General features: G+C 42.7%; 1 protein-coding gene across 1 annotated transcript; it reads left to right on the top strand.

Annotated features, from left to right (window-relative positions):
* Positions 1 to 11: 11 nt before the first annotated feature.
* LOC128621809 (doublecortin domain-containing protein 2-like) lies at positions 12 to 15174 on the top strand. The gene is made up of 9 exons (XM_053647824.1): positions 12 to 609; positions 1078 to 1129; positions 1912 to 1988; positions 2688 to 2822; positions 3058 to 3207; positions 5374 to 5428; positions 6012 to 6165; positions 13154 to 13236; positions 14268 to 15174. Exons 1-9 carry the CDS (start codon positions 323 to 325, stop codon positions 14736 to 14738), a joined length of 1464 nt encoding a protein of 487 aa, XP_053503799.1. The 5' UTR covers positions 12 to 322; the 3' UTR covers positions 14739 to 15174.
* The last annotated feature ends 1638 nt before the right edge of the window (positions 15175 to 16812 follow it).

Here is a 16812-nt window from a genome sequence, read left to right as displayed (position 1 = left end):
TCAGTTCTGCGCGCGCGTGGCGCGATCACTTCGGTTTATTTTCTCTGCACATAATGTTGTGTTTGTGTTTATTTATTTATTTATTTATTTATAAAAAAAGATCATTAATACGGAGTGATGCAGTTTTCTTAACACTGAATGATGGCGTGCACGCGACTGTCTTCGGTAATTTCCGGTAACTTTCGCATCAGTATTTGGAACGGAGATTTAATCTCGCGCACTCGGTGCTCAGAGTAGATTTTCTGATTTATTTATTTAACTTTTTTTAAATAAAAATAAAAAATAGATATATTTAAGTTAAAAAAAAAAAAAAGTAAAAGCGATGTCTGGTGAGAAGCCGAGTTTCCGCGCGCAGCCGGCGGTCAAGAGCATCTTCGTGTACCGGAACGGGGACGCGCACACGGAGGCGCGGCGCGTGCTCGTCCACGAGAGGCGCGTGTCTGACTTCGAGACGCTGCTGCGCGAGGTGACAGGGCGCGTGCGGGCCCCGTTCGGCGCCGTGCGCTGCATCTACACGCCCAGAGCCGGACACCGCGTGGACGCGCTCGAGCACGTGCGCCACGGCGAGCAGTACGTAGCGGCGGGCAAGGAGAGGTTCAAGAAACTCGAGTGAGTGACGAACACCACGAAAACAAACCAATTAAGCCATTTCATTAAAGAGTATTTAAATAAATAAATAAATAAACACAACGGCGAGCCCTATTATATTATGCATAATATATAGTCTATATATAAAAAGGGGCGTGTTTATAGACATGTATAGAGTTATCACATCAAATGACCATATGTTAGTTATAGAAAGTAGATGTAGTAAAAACTTATTCATGTGGAATGTTAAACGTAGTAAAATACATAATTGAATATTAATAGAAATAATTTTTTTCAAATTTCATTTGTTTTAACAAAAGCTAATAACACTAACTCCACCCCTAGCTCCACCCCTAACCCCACCCATCATTCAGTAGAACACTCAGACTTCCTTGGTTTCTACACCTTAACTTCACTCTCAGCGCTACACGGATTGTTTATTACATACATGTATGACAGACGAGAGATGACAGTTCTTTCCTTTCCCAGCTACCTGCAGATCGGAAGCAGGAAGAAACAGATGCTCCAGAACAACGGACTGGTGAGGACAAACGGCAAATATCTGCTTTATAATCTAGAAATCAAAACGCTTGCGTGTGTGAACGATGCAGTTTCCATGGTTCCACAAGGCTCTCTCTGGGGCTAAATCCTACACCGCTAGTTACGTTAGATAGCTAGCAAGTAACTCAGCCAAGCTGTCAACACACCCCCCCCCCCCCCCAACACCGTTATAGGGAAATGATCAACTTCAGTGTGGCATCACTTACACTACTCTAACAGCAAACACAAGCGAGCTTCCACACATTTAACATCTGCCCTTCAGCTGCATTAATTAGCACACATGTTCTTGACTTTCAGGATTTGGTGATGAATTATTCATTAGGACAAAACTTTCGAAACAGATTGGTTATATGTACCGTTTTCAGCAGAACTCGAGCTGTATCGTTGGTAATCGGCACCTCGATGGCTCGAAGTGATTCCAAATAAACACCGTCCTTTGCTTTCCAAGAAAAGCCTGGCTGTTCCCTCGACACTCGCACCTTACCATGTTGCTACGAGCTGACGCTAAACAGGAGAGAGGAGCTTTAACAGTACGCGCACACACTTCAATAGCGAGGGTGTGTACGACTCAAGAGTCCAGAAGTCGGTCCTAATTAAAATAATAAATAAATAAAATAGTCAGTGTGGGTTACCATGTTCAATTCCCTATACGGAATGATCAAGTCCCTGTTTTTAATAAACTTGTCCGCAGAGGAAAACCTAGCCGCTTTCGCAGACGAGGAAACGCACTCGTGCTATAACTGGTGTGTTTTATCTGGACAGGTGAAAGCTGCACCGCAGAACCGGATTATCGTCTCAGCCCGGTTCCTGAAGCCCATCAAAGAGCCGTGCGCAATATTGTGAGTTTTTCTACTATTGCAGCAACGTCTCAGTCTAAGACACTGGGGCAGCGGTGGCGTGACGGTTAAGGCTCTGGGTTACATTTACATTTTACAGCATTTGGCAGACGCCCTTATCCAGACATTTCTCTCATTTATACAGCTGAGCAATTTAGGGTTAAGGGCCTTGCTCAAGGGCCCAACGCTGGCAGCTTGGCAGTGCTGGGGCTTGAACTCTTGACCTTCTGAACAGTAACCCAGAGCCTTTAACAACTGAGCCACTGATCAGAAGATCGGGGGTTCAATCCCCAGCGCTGCCAAGCTACCACTTGTGGACCCTTGAGCAAGGCCCTTAACCCTCTCTGCTCCAGGGGGCGCTGTATCATGGCTGACCCTGCACTCTGACCCCAACTTCCTAACATGCCGGGGTATGCGAAATAAAGCATTTCACTGTGCAGTAATGTATACGTGACTAATAAAGACTCATTATCATTATATTTCACACACATCTACATTAAGCTGCTTTTCACGAACAACAGAAAGTGCAACAAACATGTCCGTCTGTCTGTCTGACTGACCGTCTAGCCATCCATTCATCCCCGTCTTTCTGTCTGACCACGCATTCATCCGACCTGTCTGAAAATGCATCTCTGCACTGATCAATCAATCAGTATCAATCGCCTGGTATGATTGTGTGTGTGTGTGTACACGTGTGTCCAGCGTCATCGCTAACGGAGACATGCTGAATCCGGCTGTGAGGTTTCTGGTTCCGAACCGTCTGCTCGGTCAGTTTGAGCGGATCCTGGAGATGATCACGGAGAAGATGGGGCTGAGGATTCTGGGAGGAGTGCGCAGGTATCAGCACACCTGTACATCACCCGTTCATTAGGTAGCTAGCGAACAGGATCGTAACCTTCAGCTACAGCTGAAGTTGTCATGTATGATATCAATATCAATATTCCAACACTCACTGCTCTATCACTAGCAGGCTGGTTTACCGTACAAGCAGCAGACGCGTTAAAAATGGCGGCTGCTTTAATATGACCCGTTGAGTAAATGGCCGATTAGTGTTTTTGTTTACGTCCCGCAGTCTGTGTTCGTTCGACGGCGTTCCTGTTACAGACGGGAAAGATCTGGAAAACGGGCAGTTTTACGTCGCAGTGGGCAGAGACAAATTCAAACGCCTGCCTTACGCCGATTCGCTCTTCACCAAACCTGTGGGCATGAGGAGGATCGTCAGGTGAGACAACATTTACCATACCACTTCTGAGGTGAAGAAGTTTCTAGAACAGCCGCTCTGACAGTAGTGCAGATGCAAAGCAAGTTAAAGCGCGTTATTGTTTCGCGTTCAAGTTTTCCAGAACTTTTATGCAACGTTTGTTGGAAGGAGTCTCCGGTTTCAGCGGTTTGTAACAGCCAGGGGTGGCGCTGTAACGCCGTAAAAACAGATAGCATAACAGTGGGGCTTTATTTTCCTTTCTAACTATAAACGGATAAAAAGTGTCATTTACAAGAAAGTAAATCATGATCAAATTGTTCATTTGATAATAGGCTAATATTAAAATGAGACATTGCCTCATTTGCATATTTTAATATTCATATTCAACAGAAAGAGAATGTATACATTATATACTGTATACTGATGCAAGTCAAAGAAATAAGCTTGTTAGAGAATTTTTTAAGGGGGAAACAGTTACGCTATACTGCTAATTATTACCGTTAATGTACAGTGAGGGAAAAAAGTATTTGATCCCCTGCTGATTTTGTACGTTTGCCCACTGACAAAGAAATGATCAGTCTATAATTTTAATGGTAGATTTATTTGAACAGTGAGAGACAGAACAACAACAAAAAAAATCCAGAAAAACGCATGTCAAAAATGTTATAAATTGATTTGCATTTTAATGAGGGAAATAAGTATTTGACCCCCTCTCAATCAGAAAGATTTCTGGCTCCCAGGTGTCTTTTATACAGGTAACGAGCTGAGATTAGGAGCACACTCTTAAAGGGAGTGCTCCTAATCTCAGCTTGTTACCTGTATAAAAGACACCTGTCCACAGAAGCGATCAATCAATCAGATTCCAAACTCTCCACCATGGCCAAGACCAAAGAGCTCTCCAAGGATGTCAGGGACAAGACTGTAGACCTACACAAGTCTGGAATGGGCTACAAGACCATTGCCAAGCAGCTTGGTGAGAAGGTGACAACAGTTGGTGCGATTATTCGCAAATGGAAGAAACACAAAAGACCTGTCAGTCTCCCTCGGCCTGGGGCTCCATGCAAGATCTCACCTCGTGGAGTTGCAATGATCATGAGAACAGTGAGGAATCAGCCCAGAACTACACAGGAGGATCTTGTCAATGACCTCAAGGCAGCTGGGACCATAGTCGCCAAGAAAACAATTGGTAACACACTACGCCGTGAAGGACGGAAATCCTGCAGCGCCCGCAAGGTCCCCCTGCTCAAGAAAGCACATATACATGCCCGTCTGAAGTTTGCCAATGAACATCTGAATGATTCAGAGGACAAGAGGAAAGTGTTGTGGTCAGATGAGACCAAAATGGAGCTCTTTGGCATCAACTCAACTCGCCGTGTTTGGAGGAGGAGGAATGCTGCCTATGACCCCTGGAACACCATCCCCACCGTCAAACATGGAGGTGGAAACATTATGCATTGGGGGTGTTTTTCTGCTAAGGGGACAGGACAACTTCACCGCATCAAAGGGACGATGGACGGGGCCATGTACCGTCAAATCTTGGGTGAGAACCTCCTTCCCTCAGCCAGGGCATTGAAAATGGGTCGTGGATGGGTATTCCAGCATGACAATGACCCAAAACACACGGCCAAGGCAACAAAGGAGTGGCTCAAGAAGAAGCACATTAAGGTCCTGGAGTGGCCTAGCCAGTCTCCAGACCTTAATCCCATAGAAAATCTGTGGAGGGAGCTGAAGGTTCGAGTTGCCAAACGTCAGCCTCGAAACCTTAATGACTTGGAGAAGATCTACAAAGAGGAGTGGCACAAAATCCCTCCTGAGGTGTGTGCAAACCTGGTGGCCAACTACAAGAAACGTCCGACCTCTGTGATTGCCAACAAGGGTTTTTAAACCAAGTACTAAGTCATGTTTTGCAGAGGGGTCAAATACTTATTTCCCTCATTAAAATGCAAATCAATTTATAACATTTCTGACATGCGTTTTTCTGGATTTTTTTGTTGTTCTGTCTCTCACTGTTCAAATAAATCTACCATTAAAATTATAGACTGATCATTTCTTTGTCAGTGGGCAAACGTACAAAATCAGCAGGGGATCAAATACTTTTTTCCCCTCACCGTATAACGAGCCGCGATATACATTTTTTTTTCCTGCTAGTTCTATTTAACCGACGTGTCATTTTATTGTCGTTTACAGATCGAAAGCAGCTTCTCTTCCACCTATTTACAAATACACAAGACAAAACGGGGACGTAAGTAACCACTTATTAACCATTCGACGACTCATTTCCACATGTGTCCACAACGAAACTAAACGTTTAACGTTCAGATCAATATTATCTTCAAATTTCACGCGTGAAATTTTTAGCGGCGATTCAATAACTAAACATTGGATTTTGTTCCGATGCTAATCCATCTTAGCATCTTAAATCTTAGCATACTGTATCTAGCTCAGTAAATATCTACGATTTAGTCGATATTTAGTTTAGATTTCAGTTGTAGTCTCGTTGTAGCAACTCATACACCCTATTCTTTAAATTTTATTAGCTTTCTGACCTACTGCTGCTAGATTAGCATTAACCTTAGTAAATCTTAATATTTCCATAACAGAAACTAGCTTGAGATTAGCTCCGGTTCATATATGATGTACGGTGTGTAAATATACTACATTTAACTTTATGAAGCTAAAAACGTACACTCAGTGGACCGAGTTAAAAAAAATACCTAGCATGTGTGTGAACATCGTTGCATCACATAAACATAAAAAGGTTAGCGTTCCTGACGTTAGCCGTAAAGAAATCCTTCACACGTTGTGCGTTTTTAACTCTCCATCAGGCAGTGAACGGCGTGAGCAAATCGAATCACTGCGACGATGTGAAGAGCACCGAGCCGGCGATGTCCCTGGTGCGACAGATTTCCCAGGCGAGACTCATGGCCATACGGAAGAAACGGAGCAACCTGACCAACTCATTTAGCACCCAGGATAACGGTAATACACGCTCACTTCGCGGTCGTCTTAACGCGGTATCGCGTCATGCCCATTTGTTACACTTTACCTGCGGAATGTTCTTGATCATGGATCACGAGGCAGCCAATTATATTTGAGAATTGCACAATATTAATTTAAAAAAAAAAAGTTACTTTCAATTTCATGTTCGGTTGGAATTGAGATTCGGCGTCCAATAGGGTCTAGATCAACACCTTTGCTGTCAAATAGTCAAAGTCACACTAATCAGTGTGAATGTGATTTAATTGAACAAAATCATTTATTAATGGTCATATTTACGTATGCAGTATAAGCCCCATCATTTATTCCAACCTCTGTATAGCGCTTAAGACCGACGTTTTAGTATTAAATCCAAACTACACACTTGACTTGAAACGCATGGTTTTAATGAACACACACTGTAATATTGTGTGTGTGTGAGAGAGAGAGAGAGAAAAAGAAGGGATGATGTCATGCTAATCAGAGCTTACTTATAATTAAATGCACAACATGCGTTCCTTCTATTTAGGCCTTGCCTTTCTTGCACTTGGGTGCATACGGTATTTATTTTTAAAACACACACACACAGATCGTGCCAGAACTGACATCACCATGTGGATGCCATCATGTTTGGCATCCTTCCTTCCTCTCTCTCTATCCCTGTCATTTAATCTCTGGTTTGCCGTCTTTAATCTCTTCCCTCCCTATGACGTAATGCAGTTGTAGTTTGGTGTTATGATGCGTTCCGACCCAGAGATGGCACTGTCGCTTCACGAGCGTTGTCGAGCAGACAGTGTCAACGAGTTCATGGTGGTGTGAAAGGCATTACAACATCCCTCTACTTGTCCCATCATCATCATAAAGCTAGCGTGCGCGCGCACACACACACCAGTTATTCAGTTGTTCATCAACACCCCGGGTGGCTGATGACACACTATTAAATCGCCATGGCGATGAAATAAACATCTCAATCTCCAGGGAGCTCATGTTCTTCCTTAAAAACGCTGATGTTCTTAGGATATGGACTAACCACTGAAAAAGCGATTACCGCTCAAAGTTACGGTTTGGTTCTGATCGAGGGATTTATTCCAAGCTTTCTCGACATGTTGGAATCTGTTCTGTTCCATCGTGCCCTGCCTTCATTTCCATTATATTTGCTTCGTTCATTCTCTAATGCATTTCTTAGAAGATTCCTTCATTATTTGGGATGGTAATGGAGATTATTTGTTTATTGAGGTTGATAACGGAGACTGGTTAGGTTATTGAGGTTGATAATGGTGATTGGATATTGGGGTTGATAACCGTGATAGGTTGGTTACTGGGGTTGATAACGGTGATTGGATATTGGGGTTGATAATGGTGGTTGGTTACTGGGGTTGATAATGGAGATTGGTTGGTTACTGGGGTTGATAATGGTGGTTGGTTACTGGGGTTGATGATGGTGGTTGGTTACTGGGGTTGATAAAGGTGATTGGATATTGGTGGTTGATAACCGTGATAGGTTGGTTACTGGGGTTGATAATGGTGATTGGATATTGGGGTTGATAATGGTGGTTGGTTACTGGGGTTGATAACGTGATTGGATATTGGGCTTGATAATGGAGATTGGTTGGTTACTGGGGTTGATAATGGTGATTGGATATTGGGGTTGATAATGGTGGTTGGTTACTGGGGTTGATAACGTGATTGGATATTGGGGTTGATAATGGTGGTTGGTTACTGGGGTTGATAATGGTGATTAGATATTGGGGTTGGTTACTGGGGTTGATAACGGTGATTGGATATTGGGGTTGATAATGGTTGGTTACTGGGGTTGATAACGGTGATTGGTTGGATATTGGGCTTGATAATGGAGATTGGTTGGTTACTGGGAATGATGGTGCAGAATGATTGCTTAATAGTCAAAGGTTACAATATCTTCCATAGTAGTTTTTTAAAAATATGTATATACTTTGACACTCTTCAACCACAATTCAGTCAACCCAACACTTTAACCTCAAACATTAATTCGTTCTCCATCTACATTCACTGTAACGTTTAGAGCTCATATGTAATTTGGCATGCAGATCGTATGGTAGCTGCTTTGATTTCCAAAGCAGGTTTCTGCACTAAAACATTTCCAACCTATGAATTAATCCCTATATTTTTCTTTGACTAAAATCATCCAGCAGTGGGTTTTTTTAACACCTAGAGCAACATGCTCGCAGTTTAAAATGAATCTTTCACAGGGGAAATGGCACAGTGTGCAACAAACTGAAAATGTTAAATGACTGCAGGGCAAATGACATCAGTTAATGAAGCCAAGGAGATGGAGCGATTGATGGAAGAGAGAGTGTGTTTGTGTGAGAGTGAGAGAGAGAGAGAGAGCACACATGAGTGGAACAGAGCAAGAAAGACAAAGGCAGAACTAGAGATGGAAGGAGGTAGTGAGGAAGATACGAGGAGGAAACCTGGCATGGTGCAGCTGCCTTGCTCTGATAATGGCAGGAAAGATGAGAGGGTTGAGGAGGCTTGCGAGAAGACCAATGATGGCTTTCACACACTCGTTATGTTCCTTTCCATGGACAATCTTTCCGTAATGGTGAGAAAATGTTCAAATGGGTCGTCAGAGCCTCGGCGTCCACTCCGAGCAGAACACATCCCTATTGTCTGGCAGAGTTTCTTCTTCTTTGAAGAGACCAGACCCTGGGAAGCTGTAAAGACTTTCTAATCAGATGATAGCTGGTAAAGAAGGAGCTAATACGATAATGGAACTTGATGGATCGACAAATTGAAAGCGCTTTTGTACTTCTGGTGCCCGAGTTCACTATAATAGGGGCTTTTCGGTCTTTTCAAGCCTCTTTGGTGAACTCTGCAGAAAGCTCTGCCGCACCATTACCACCATCTGAAACCCGATTACACGACGCAGTTACAGGAAATACAAGAAGCTAGGACAATTGGGATTGATTTAAAAATATATATATATATATATATATATATATATATATATATATATACACACATATGAATAGAACGAACAGAAGCTTACAACACTCTTGACTTCAACACGCAACGCAAGTTCCCATGTTGCAAAAACAGCGCCGCTGGAATTAAAGATTTCTATACAAATTAGTTAAAGATGCTTTAACGCAACAAATCCAATGAATCCCCAGAACGATCCTATGGCGCCTCTGATACGACGTTTCCACTCAATTAATTCCTTAATTCGAGTAAATAGTGCAACAGTTCCATTCCACCACACAGTAAAGCCTTAACTTCATACTGCATTCGAGAGCATTCGGAGCACGTCGGTATCATACTGCTCCGTCTCTTTATAATACCGAGGAAGTGTGCTTGAGGAACGAGTATACACACTGCTCACCCTTAAGCAAAAGTTCGAATTTCTTTGTTCATGAAGAGCCACTCCGTTCCCTTTCACTGATCAGAGTGGGTGTTGTTTTCCCCCAGCTGGTATACAAAGACTCCTAATTAAGTCTCAGTCTAATGTTTGTTTCCGTCTCTGCTGGTACGTTTGGGGATTAGCAGTGCTGCTCAAACGGTCCACGCTGGCTCAGGCTGGTTTATGCTGGTTAGTGCTGGACTGGTGTTGACCGGGCTGGCTGAAACTAGTCTTGCTAGTGTGGTGCCGATCTGAGACACACTGTACAACACACTATAAAGCTTAGAATACAAAGCTACAAAGGATAGAAATATTATAACGGATATAATACGCTAAAGCACACATTTACGCCTGTAATACACTATAGCCTCTACATTAATGGCTATTAATGGCTACATTATTCACTAGTACACTGGTCAGTAAAATAATGCGGATAAAGCAATGCAGTTACTGTAACTTAAAAATGAGAATCTGCTGTTCCATCACTTCTTGGTCTTGACAACTTGACACACTGTCAGTTGCTTTCATTCACTGTTGTGTCAGTTTGTGACTATTAACGATGACCTTGTTTGGAATATACTACAAATGTGTGTGCGCACGACATGAAAGACCCAGACGTTTCCTTTATACGCGGGATCAATAGCTGGTTTGAATTCTTTTGTATAATTTCACCAAAAAAAAAAAAAAAGTGTTTTAATCACTGGACCTTTGTTTCTTCCTCCCAGGTGAGTTTATAAGCACCTCGTACAGACTACGATACGAGGAGAAGTGGTGAACGGAAAGCTTTTTAAAGTCAGCTGTAATCAGTTTGCAGATCGTGTTCTCGGAATGCGACAGGACTCGAGACTCGGGTTCTATTATGCCCATTTCAGAGGCGTCTGGATTCTTTGTACGCGTCAAGGGCTTTCCCTATTCATAAAAACAAATTCTTTTTTTATTATGTTCAGACCAAGTCAACGACCTTGTTCAGAAGTGCTTCGTTTCTCCTCTTCTCAGGTCACGCTTTCAAACCCGTTTATTCCATTTAAAAAGCACCTTAAAAGCTACCGAGCGCCAACTGAGCGGACGTTTGTGACGGAACACGGAGAGAAATCTGACAAAAGCAGTGCCGTGGCCTCGATCGGTGCCGCGGAAGCAGCAGTACACCGCAAAACGTGTTCGATATTTGTGTCTTTAATTTGGCGCTGGAGAAGAGCCTAATAGCTACATATCATATCTATGGGGTTTTGTGGTTTCATCTCCAGAACCGTGTGTTTCCTCCTCCAAGCGGAGAGGCAGGAGATGGAATCGGATTCCCAGAGGCTCCATTACTGCAGTGCTGGCCTCTCGCACGCACACACACACACACACACGTGTACGTGGAATAAGATCTCGAAAACAAGTGAAACATGGTTTAAGCGTTACGCCGTTTCCCAGAGGACATCTCATCAAGCTCATATTTACAGAGTGAAGCTGTTATTTACAACAGGAAGTAGGTTTTATTTGCAGAACCGTGGAGACTGGGTTGCTGGGGAATGCCATGGATCCCCTGGAGGCTTCCAGTTTATTAAAACGGTCCATAAATATCACATCGTGTCGTGTTACACCTCGGAAAATGTCTGGCTCAGCGCTAACGAACCAGCGGATATCGGACTGGAACACTCGAGTATTCCGTGTTGACCGGAATAAATCACACGGGGACGCACTGGTACGGGAAAATAATCAACTTCCGGGTAGTAACAGTAGCTCCGCCTCATTATTCCAGCACAACGTTAATTAGTTTACTGTATGAATGTCTCTGAGCGGTTCATTCGGTTCTAATGACACCGTTTCATGACGGTACGCGTGTGTTACAGAAAACTTTACATTAGCTACGTTAGCTCTAACTGCATTTCCTAGTGGGGGTGGGGTCAATTAAATTAATTAAAATATTCTATTAATAATTAATAAAATAAATTATTAATTTAATATGAAATTAAATATTTAATTTGAAAAATTTAATATTTTTTAAATAAAAAAATATTAAAAAACAAACCAACCCTGGCATTAAAATGTTGTGTTTAATTCGACTTTGCAATTTTTTTTTTTTTTTTACGAGTCCTTTTCTCTAATGAAGACGTTTATGCCGAGGCCAAGCGTTAATAAACATGCATTATTTCTGTAAATGAGCCATCATTTAACATTTGACACCAACAACATTCGACACGCATTAAAACATCAGCACAGCAGTATTTCTTTTCTTTTTTCATTCATCCTACTGCTGAATTATTAAGTGGTTATTGATTTCTGGCACATGACCTGGCTTTCTCAACACAGCTAAGACACGGGATCATTTTACTCACTCAACACCACCTCAGACTGAAAGGTCGTTTTAAATGGGATAAGTCTCATTAATATTAACAACAACAAGGCCGTGGATGTCATCAGCTATGTGTGTTCATCTGTACTTCAGAGTGTTAAGACTTTAAATAGACTGCATAATAAGAAATAAACAAAAACCCATACTGCACAAGCACACCTTTCCTCAAAAGTTCCTCAAAGACGAGAAGTAGAAATAAAACGGATGAATCTCGCCAGCAGAATATTTTACTGCGTCCAAATGATCCACGGCTCACGTGCCTCTGAAGTCTCTCAGCCTTAGACTACTGCAGTAAGAATGGATTTTAAAAGGGGGGAGGGGGGGGGGGGGGGGTGAGTAAAAATGATTAAGAAACTAACAACTGGATGAAACACTGACAAAAATTAAACATGAAACAAACTTAAAAATACAGAATTTAAAAACATTAAAAAGGGAGGAAGGAAACTAGATGGGAAAAAACACGTTGATTAAACTGAACACTCAGACTAGATAGAAAAACTAACCACCAAACAGAGTTAATCACCTACCAGGTGAGATTTATTAGCGAGCAGGTGAACTGTGGGTGTGGCTTAAAGCAGGGGATTCTGGGAGTTGGAGTTCCTGGTTCCATTTTCATACTTAACATTAGTGCTACCTCAAAAACCTAACCATATCATCGATTACACGGTTTTTTTATTTTGTTTTGTTTTTTTTTGTTTGTTTTGTTTTTTTTTGTTTTTTTAGTAGATGTCAAAATGTAATTAAACTTTATTGAAACGATAAAGTGAGACAGTCTGCAGAAAGTCTGAATTATACATACACAAACATGTCTTTATATACTTTTCTGAAGCAGTAAAATTATCCCTAGGCAGGGCATTCACCTTTTATTTCTAGAAACAAACCAATCTCCACTGCCTTAATTAATTATTCATATCCATATGATACCTTATATATGTGGCGCACGTGTTGTCAGTTGTATTTTATTAAATGTTTTATCAGGACAGGGTTTTAACTTTGTCCCATAATTCACCCTTATTTTTTTCCAGTTTCATTTTTATTGAACATTTCTGCTGAACATTTCTGCTGAACTTTTTTTTTAATCAGTTTCAAATCATTCAACACCTTCTGACCAATCAGAATCCAGAATTCAACAGCGCTCTGGTGTGCATTTTCCATCATCACGTTTACAAAAAAAAAAATTCCATATTGACATATTGACACACAGAATCTCTTCTCCTTGCGGTGTTTTACACTCCATCCGCTCTTTTTCTCTCTTTTATTCGGTCCTTTAACAGATGATGCAGATCCTAAACCTGAAGGCGAGGACGCGGAGAGCGAAGAAAACCCTGTGGGAGACGACAATTCACCAGCTGAGCAGGTCCGAGTTCTCTACACCACTGACCACGCAAAATAAACCTCCAGGGTTTGCCCAAAGTCCAGTACACTGTATTCCTACTGGCTGTGAGCTGTACAGTGTGTTCCTATTGGCTGTGAGCTGTACAGTGTGTTCCTATTGGCTGTGAGCTGTACAGTGTGTTCCTATTGGCTGTGAGCTGTACAGTGTTTTCTATTGGCTGTGAGCTGTACAGTGTGTTCCTATTGGCTGTGAGCTGTACACTGTGTTCCTATTGGCTGTGAGCTGTACACTGTGTTCCTATTGGCTGTGAGCTGTACAGTGTGTTCCTATTGGCTGTGAGCTGTAGAGTGTGTTCCTATTGGCTGTGAGCTGTACAGTGTGTTGCTATTGGCTGTGAGCTGTACAGTGTTTTCTATTGGCTGTGAGCTGTACACTGTGTTCCTATTGGCTGTGAGCTGTACACTGCTCATATTGGCTTTGAGCTGTACAGTGTGTTCCTATTGGCTGTGAGCTGTACAGTGTGTTCCTATTGGCTGTGAGCTGTACAGTGTTTTCTATTGGCTGTGAGCTGTACAATGTGTTCCTATTGGCTGTGAGCTGTTCAGTGTGTTGCTATTGGCTGTGAGCTGTACAGTGTTTTCTATTGGCTGTGAGCTGTACAGTGTGTTCCTATTGGCTGTGAGCTGTTCAGTGTGTTGCTATTGGCTTTGAGCTGTACAGTGTGTTCCTACTGGCTGTGAGCTGTACAGTGTGTTCCTATTGGCTGTGAGCTGTACAGTGTGTTGCTATTGGCTGTGAGCTGTACAGTGTGTTCCTATTGGCTGTGAGCTGTACAGTGTTTTCCTATTGGCTGTGAGCTGTACAGTGTTTTCCTATTGGCTGGCAACAGTAGGGCATCTGCACACTTCCACACTACACCTGCACACTTCCATACTACATCAGCAGCGTAAAACTTTTATCAAGAAACATCAAACTAGGAAACGTCTCACACTTACCGACTGTGAATACTAGTAAAGTTTGAAGGGTGATCAAAGACATTCACTTGCTCACAGGGGTACAACAGCGAGGACAAAGCAGCTGGAGAGGAAGAGGCAGCGGCACAAGAGGAAGAGGCAGCGGCACAAGAGGAAGTGGCAGCACAGGAGGAAGAGGCACAAGAGGAAGAGGAAGCAGCACAAGAAGAAGAGGCAGCACAAGAGGAAGAGGCACAAGAGGAAGAGGAAGCAGCACAAGAGGAAGAGGCAGCAGCAGAGGAAGAGGCACAAGAGGAAGAGGAAGCAGCACAAGAGGAAGAGGCAGCAGCAGAGGAAGAAGCAGCAGAGGAGGCAGAGGAGGAGGCAGCAGCAGAGGAAGAAGCAGCAGAGGAGGAGGCAGCAGAAGAAGAGGCAGAGGCGGAGAATGAAGCAACAGCGGAGGCAGAGGAAGAGGCAGCAGCGGAAACTGAGGAACCCGCAGAAGAAACGGGAAACGGAGGGGCGGAGGGAGACGACACGGCAGCAGGAGAAGGAGGAGGAGAAAGCTAAACGAAGAAACTAGCCACAGCGATCTAATAAGAGTAAATACAGAGAAATTTAGCAACAGTGTAAGAGACCGTAGCACTTCATATTTTATTTCTTTTTAACAGGCGACAGTGGGGGAAGTCCATATAAGGTCAAATGAAAACATATTCCCAGATCACGTCAGCATGAACAGAGAATATCCAACTAACTCGAACTTTCCGCACACTACAGCAGGCGTGTCTTTGACTCCATATACGGGAATGAAGCTCGGAACGCGGACTCGGGGCCGTGTATGAACGTGTGGTGACGTATATAATAACGCCAGTCTGAGCCATAGCGTGTGTGTGTGTGTGTGTGTTGGTTTTAGTTATGTAGTAGTGAGCGAATGTGTCAAGTTTTGATGTAACGAATGCTGCTTTGTTTTATACACGTAAAAAAAATATATATATTTACAGAGGTGTATTTTGGGATGGTGCTTCATTATTCTGTGCAGACCTGCTAATCATCTTGAATAAAGAGAATGAATAAACTTACGTAGTCGTGTATTTGCAGTGTGCTTTATTTGCGAATTTGAAAATTTCGAATTCGTATTCTTGTGTAAGAGTGACAACGGCACTACACCATCGATACACCAAATTCAGAGGAACAGGCAGCCATTTTGGGTTGTAAAATAGTTGGTTCTTTCCATGCGAGCTCAATGATACCGCCATGTACCCTGTTTAGTAGCTACGCCCATTATGATTTGCTGACATTTTTTCTCTTTCGTTGCTGCTGTTGTTGTTGTTTTTGAAACCGTAGTCATCGATTGGAAATGTCTAAAAGCTCCGAATTGCACGATGTCACGTTATAAGGTCCCTCCAGGGTTCCGTGGATTTTGCGATCGCGGAAATGAACGCGAAAAATCGAGCAAACTTTTCAAAATTGTCCGAGGAGACGTGGGCCGAGACGCGTCACGTGTGACGTCATCAGCCAGAATCCCTCTTTGATTCACGTGCGTTAAACACGAGTACAGCTTAAAAGGTCTCGTTTACCAACGGACGTCGCCGCGACTGGAAAAAAAAATGGCACGGTTAAAACAATTAGTCAGCATTTTCAGAATTTAACGCTATACCCGTCTATAAAAACATCCCCAATTAAATCGCGGCCATTTTTTAAAGAAATCACGCGAAACAGACTGTATATAATCGTGCAGAAATGATTCAAATGCAGAGCTGAGGCGTGACAATAAGCAAACACGGACGCAAACGTCCACCTGGCTTTTATTGTTTTTACCAATATGGTACACTCAGAACATAAACCATCCAACAGACTTGACTTTACATGTCAAACTATGGGATTGTTGTACATGAGGATGTAAAAACAAACGCAATATCGTGAGTATATTTAACAATAATTGTCGGAATTAGCACCCCCCCACACACACACACACATACCCCCCCACCCGATTAGCATTAGTATCTGGATTCGGCGGTCATACTTCTGAGTCTTTCAATCAACACATAAATAATTACAAATGTTAAGCATGGAAATAAAAGTCACTAAACAGTGAAGTCAAAAAGAAAAGAAAAGAAAAAAAAACACGTTTCAGATGACATTCACAAACATTCGCAAACGTTTTACAGAAGTTTAAAAAAAAAAACGCTAGACGTGAATAAACGCACAACTCAATATCAAAGCGTACGGACAGACTTTACGCTCGGACCCTTACGGGATCCAGGTGCGTTTTTGTTTGGTCAGCGCCATCCTGTCGTCGCTGTACGATAACACCGCCCATTAAAACGAACAGACGGATCGGGTTAGGAACGTCCCTCGTAGCTCTGCAAGCAAAACTTCATCGTAATCGTCGTCGGAGGGAAAATCCGGCACGGATCAGGAATTGGATTCGCACGCGGGAAAATTCAGAAAAACGCTCGCGCGGTGACGAGCCGATCGGGATGAAAATCGGCCTCGTCGGATCTCACGACTAGCATAAATGATTAGCATTGTTGGAGAAAATATAATACACGTCTGTGCACCGCAGTGACGTAGACAGAAACTGACGCAGAACAAATAAGGTAGCTTTACGTAACATAATTTTTACGGTTTGTTTATTTATTTA

This window comes from Ictalurus furcatus, chromosome 1 (assembly GCF_023375685.1).
Source record: "Ictalurus furcatus strain D&B chromosome 1, Billie_1.0, whole genome shotgun sequence".
NCBI lineage: Eukaryota > Metazoa > Chordata > Actinopteri > Siluriformes > Ictaluridae > Ictalurus > Ictalurus furcatus.
This window is presented reverse-complemented; position numbering and strand designations above follow the sequence as displayed.

Coding starts and splice junctions, on each gene's coding strand:
- LOC128621809 (XM_053647824.1), top strand. CDS start 323: ATGTCTGGTGAGAAGCCGAGTTTCCGCGCGCAGCCGGCGGTCAAGAGC. Junction 1,130..1,911: donor TGCTCCAGAACAACGGACTG/GTGAGGACAAAC, acceptor TTATCTGGACAG/GTGAAAGCTGCACCGCAGAA. Junction 5,429..6,011: donor ACACAAGACAAAACGGGGAC/GTAAGTAACCAC, acceptor ACTCTCCATCAG/GCAGTGAACGGCGTGAGCAA.